Genomic DNA, 6,000 nt, shown 5'->3' with positions numbered 1-6,000 from the left:
GTGTGTTATGCCGAGATACTGCAGTTTTCTCTCCGTCTCAGCACTTTCTGTGTCCTTCTGTCCACCTCCAGCCTCTGGTGTGTGAGCTCTGGTCTCACGGAGGACGAGGGAGCCCTGGGGCCGCTCATCCCTCCCACACACACACACGCACACACACACACACTGCTAATACGCTGATAAGACATGAGTAAACATACACATCTTAACCGGAAGTACATCAAACTATTTCAATTCAAGAATTTCTCTTTATTTTTATTTTTTATAATTATTTATTATTATTATTATTATTATTATTATTTTTACATTTTTAATTATTATATTATTTAATTGTTATAAAACTATGATCTTCTTTTGGCTGCTCCCGATCAGGGGCCACCACAGCGGTTCTTTCATCTCCATTGCTCCCTGTCTTCCGCATCCTTCTCTTCTCATTGTTATAAAATTATGATACGAAGCATTATTCTATCCCAAAATATTTTTAGTTAATCCTGATCTCATTGCACGAGCAAACAATTTTACTTATTTTCAGCATTTTTTATTATGATAATGATTATTATAATATATCAGTATGATGTTACTGTATATTAAATATATGTTTATTAAAAAAATATATATTTTATAATTATTATTTTTAAAAATGTCCTGTCCTTTCCAGAGTGTACATTTTAAATTTTAATAACAATATGATTATAATGACTTCTATTACAATGAGTGTACGCAATAAATTATATCTATATAATAATATATATTTTTGTTGTTTTCAGAATTAATACTTTTGAATAATTTTATAATGAGCGTCTCGGACTGTACGGTTCTCGAGTTTCCCCGCTCGCACAGGTCACATCTGTCGCTACTGTTTGTCCCTCTTAATGCGACTGAAAATAGAGTCTGCTGTAAAGCGTTTAAGCGCGAATATTAACAACGACAAATATAGAAATCTAACGAGCAGTGCTGCGTCTTCCACAGCTTCCCAGCTCAGCGTGATCTCAGGAGACATCAGACAATCCGACACTGTGACCATTTCAGCATTTCCACCCATACAGAGGTCTCCAGCAGACATTTCACACCACTTCAGATGGATCTCAAAACCAAAACCACAGAGGAGACTGAGAAAGAACAGCAGTGGAAAACACTGTGGTTTTAATGGAGCGGATCGGCCCCGCCCTCTGTTTATCCTCCGATTAGTTTTATTTGTCTTAATTTAAAGGTTTACACACACACTCTTAAGCTTCAAACCAAACTTTGTTCAAAACCACATCCTCCATATGCTGCATGCTTGCGATTGCTTGACTCAACATGGCGGAGGCTATGCTAGTCGAGTAAATCGTATCACTGTATCCGTCTTCAGCTATCATTCTGGCGAAAACACCTAGCAATTGATGAAATGATGCTGCTTTAAAAAGGAAAAAACAAGAGAAAACACTTCATCGGAAGCCGATTTGTCCCCATCACCTCGGACGACTCTGTCCTGCTTTCCTCCAGCGGGAATGACTGAAGCTGGAATGAAGCCAGTTCCTGATTCTGGACTCTATTTAAAGACAATGCAGAGCTATAGGAAGGATGGGATAATGTTAGCATCTCATTTTTTTTTTTAGGATTGAGACACTAATATGACCTGATTTGGTGACATTGACTCTGGTGCAAAGAAGTACTGGTTGAAGATGCAAATGTCGCATCCAGTTCGCATCAATTCATTTCATTAGCAGACTTTTTTTATTGTAAATATACACACACACATATGGTTTATGATATTATTATGTCATGTCTCAACATGCAGGCTGAAACAGGATCTTTTTTTTTTTGCCTCAACTCTGTTCCAGCGTAAAGAATCAATCATGTTCGCTCGTTGTGCTGGCTAAAAGCCCTTTTCATGCTCCAACAGTATTAACGCTAACAGCCTCAATCCCTCACTGAGCAGAAGAACTCAGATCCCGGGATAGAAATCAGACGAGCGCTCAGAGTGAGATGTTATCCACCTCGCGTCACAAAAGCGCACCGGGCCTCGAGGAAGGAGGGACTCTCACCACGACGGATACGTGACTTTCGGAAATCCATCATCACCTCCTCCCCAAGAGCTCGGCCTGAGGGAATTCACACGGCGGCCTGCTGCTCGTCAGGATGAGGGAGAAAAATGAAATGAAATCAACGTTAAACGCTCCACACTGAGAGGAAAAGAACCAGCACTGTGTGTGTGTGTGTGTGTGTGTGTGTGTGTGTGTGTGTGTGTGTGTTTACAAATTATTATTATTATTATTATTATTATTATTATTATTATTAATAATGTATTTACATAAGATATTTTTGTTCATATTTATTAATATTTAAAACATTAGCTAAACAAACAAATTAATTAATTAATTAATTAATTAATTAATTAATTAATTAATTAATTAATAAGACTATATCACATTATCTTCTATGTCCTTATGAGTTGTTTTTAATTCAAGAAATAATAAAAATAAAAATAATTATAAAAAATAAAATAATAATAATAATAATAATAATAATAATAATAATAACTGTGCTTCTCACTTTTATTTATTCTTCTTTCTTCATTCTGTCTTCTTGCTCTGTTCTTCACTTCACAACTCTTCTTTCTTTCTTTCTTTCTTTCTTTCTTCACAGCATTTATTATTTTTATTTAAATGAGAGATTTTTGTTTATATTTATTACTATTTTTAATTACCTTAATAATAATAATAATAATAATAATAATAATAATAATAATAATAATAATGACTGTGGCTATCTCTTTTTTATTTCTATTTTTTATTTATTTTCCCCTTTTTTCTTCCTTTTTTCTTCTCACTCTGTTCTTCACATCTCCACAACTTTTCTGTTTTTGATTTTTTCTTTTCATCTGAAAGATTTCATTCCATTTTATAAATACTGAGAAAATCATATCCTTCCAATAAATGAATTAAAACCAAGAAGTAAAACACAACCCGATCACTTCTTCGCTCAGGAAATGTTCAGCTGTGTGAAGATCGTCGTGAATCAAAACTCTGCCAGACTCCATCGTCAAATCTTTCATAAAAAAAAGAAAGAAAGCAGGAGAAGAAAAGAGGAGAGATATTTCTGAGTGTTACCTCATTCTTCAGGGCGGGGTTTTGGGGGCGGGGTCACAGTCACAGGTGAAGGAACTTTCTGGAAGACCTGGAGCAGGAGACAGAGATGAGAGAAGAAGAAAACGTGTGTTAGAAAAGCTCTCACTGAAGGTCAAAGGTCACAACAGGCTGGAAGGCAGGAGGCTTTATTCCTCTCATGAATGTGCTTTTCACTTCAGAGAAAGAGAGACATTCTTTTTTTTTCTTTTGATTTTTTTTTTGTTGTTGTTTGTTTGTTTTCTCCCAAATTTGGTCACCTGACAGTTCCCGCCCACATGCCAGGTCTCCTCTAATCACATCACAGAGAGCCGGGGTGGGGGAGGGGGATGGGGTGCTAATGTGTGGTTCCTCCGAGACATGTGAACGCACACGCCCTTATCTTTTTAAAAGAAAGAAAAGTAGGAGTCAGACAAATAAATAAATACATAAGAAAGAAAAATGGTAGATTAAAAAAAAGCAGTTGAGTAAGCAAGTAAGCTAATAAACAAACAAATAAACAAACAAACAAAAACAAATAAATTCCTCTGAGTCACATGAAGCCAAACCGAATATTTTTGAGCTTTTCTTCACGTGGCATCACAGGACAGGGCGACGGGACACACTCGGAGGAAAGAGCTATCTGCTCTCTTCATCATACCTGAGATTAAAGACACACACGTGATTGGCTAGTGTCACTGTGATTGACAGGGAAGAGACAGTATACCCCTCTTGGATATGGGTGGGTGTGGCATCGATGGGGTTCCAACTCATGAGCTCCAGATAGATAGATAGATAGATAGATAGATAGATAGATAGATAGATAGATAGATAGATAGATAGATAGATAGATAGATAGATAGATAGATAGATAGATAGATAGATAGATAGATAGATAGATAGATAGATAGATAGATAGATAGATAGATAGATAGATAGATAGATAGATAGATAGATAGATAGATAGATAGATAGATAGATAGATAGATAGATAGATAGATAGATAGATAGATAGATAGATAGATAGATAGATAGATAGATAGATAGATAGATAGATAGATAGATAGATAGATAGATAGATAGATAGATAGATAGATAGATAGATAGATAGATAGATAGATAGATAGATAGATAGATAGATAGATAGATAGATAGATAGATAGATAGATAGATAGATAGATAGATAGATAGATAGATAGATAGATAGATAGATAGATAGATAGATAGATAGATAGATAGATAGATAGATAGATAGATAGATAGATAGATAGATAGATAGATAGATAGATAGATAGATAGATAGATAGATAGATAGATAGATAGATAGATAGATAGATAGATAGATAGATAGATAGATAGATAGATAGATAGATAGATAGATAGATAGATAGATAGATAGATAGATAGATAGATAGATAGATAGATAGATAGATAGATAGATAGATAGATAGATAGATAGATAGATAGATAGATAGATAGATAGATAGATAGATAGATAGATAGATAGATAGATAGATAGATAGATAGATAGATAGATAGATAGATAGATAGATAGATAGATAGATAGATAGATAGATAGATAGATAGATAGATAGATAAGAATGTCATTCCCCTTTCTTGGGAATGCCCACTTTCTGCAGAGATACATCAAGTCATTGCATGTCTACACACACATGCACCCCTGCATCACCACAACCTCCACGACCACCACAGGAAGCTCTTATCTTCACTTAATCTTCTCATAGTGCTTTAAATTTCAGATCTCAGTTTAGCCACTTAACACCTCTGAACTGAGTGTAAAATACACTGTATGTAAAATCATCTCTCTCTCATACACACACACAGAGACCAATGCACATAATAAATACAAGGACTCGAATAAACAGGCCAAATACACCGTCATGGATGTTAAAAGTGTCTCTCTATGACATTTCCTTTAAATGTGTGTGTGTGTGTGTGTGTGTTTGACTTAAGACATGCATTATGAAATGACTCAGCGATTCAGTGAGGGATGGAACACATGCATATACAAACAGGACGAGAGAAAAAAAAGCCGTATTGTATCTTCAGTCGTTTTATTTCCCCTCAGTGAATCAATATGAAACTGAAGAGTGAAGTTAATGTGGGGTTACACAGGTATTAACCCTCGACATGCCAAAACACTCAGGGGTATTATACATTCATGAGGACGGGAGGCCAGTACATCGCATGGCACCACACACACACACACACACACACACACACACACACACACACACTCTCATTCACACCAGGGGTCGTTTAGAGGCGTCGGCGTGTTTTTGGACAGTGGGGGGAAAACCAGAGAACCCAGAGGAACCCCATGAGAACCCGGAAAGAACATGTGAAACTCCAGTGACCCGAGCTCAAGACAGAACCGCAACATCTGGAGCTGTGAGATGAGAAGCATAACTGGTGCTGGACCACGCCCACTGTTCATTAAAACCTATATTATCTCATCTCATCTCATCTCATCTCATCTCATTATCTCTAGCCGCTTTATCCTGTTCTACAGGGTCGCAGGCGAGCTGGAGCCTATCCCAGCTGACTACGGGCGAAAGGCGGGGTACACCCTGGACAAGTCGCCAGGTCATCACAGGGCTGACACATAGACACAGACAACCATTCACACTCACATTCACACCTACGCTCAATTTAGAGTCACCAGTTAACCTAACCTGCATGTCTTTGGACTGTGGGGGAAACCGGAGCACCCAGAGGAAACCCACGTGGACACGGGGAGAACATGCAAACTCCGCACAGAAAGGCCCTCGCCGGGGGTGTCATGGCTCAGGTGGATAAGGCGCCATACCATGAATCCGGTGACCCAGGTTCAATTCCGACCCGAGGTCATTTCCCGATCCCTCCCCGTCTCTCTCCCGCTCATTTCCTGTCTCTA

At 37.5% G+C, this 6,000-nt stretch overlaps 1 protein-coding gene across 3 annotated transcripts in view; it reads right to left on the bottom strand.

Annotated features, from left to right (window-relative positions):
* The window catches only part of mafa (MAF bZIP transcription factor a), a 99,707-nt gene that overhangs the window by 81,415 nt on the left and 12,292 nt on the right, over nt 1-6,000 (bottom strand). For all 3 annotated transcript variants that reach the window (XM_060923202.1, XM_060923204.1, XM_060923203.1), the window contains exon 2: nt 3,090-3,156. In XM_060923202.1, the coding sequence (XP_060779185.1) occupies nt 3,129-3,156 (28 nt within the window). In that variant the 3' untranslated portion in view covers nt 3,090-3,128. The remainder of the gene's footprint in view (nt 1-3,089; nt 3,157-6,000) is intronic.

This window comes from Neoarius graeffei, chromosome 6 (genome assembly GCF_027579695.1).
Source record: "Neoarius graeffei isolate fNeoGra1 chromosome 6, fNeoGra1.pri, whole genome shotgun sequence".
In the NCBI taxonomy this organism is placed as follows: Eukaryota; Metazoa; Chordata; class Actinopteri; order Siluriformes; family Ariidae; genus Neoarius; species Neoarius graeffei.
Note: the sequence above shows the minus strand (reverse complement) of the source record. Positions and strands in the feature narration are given on the sequence as shown.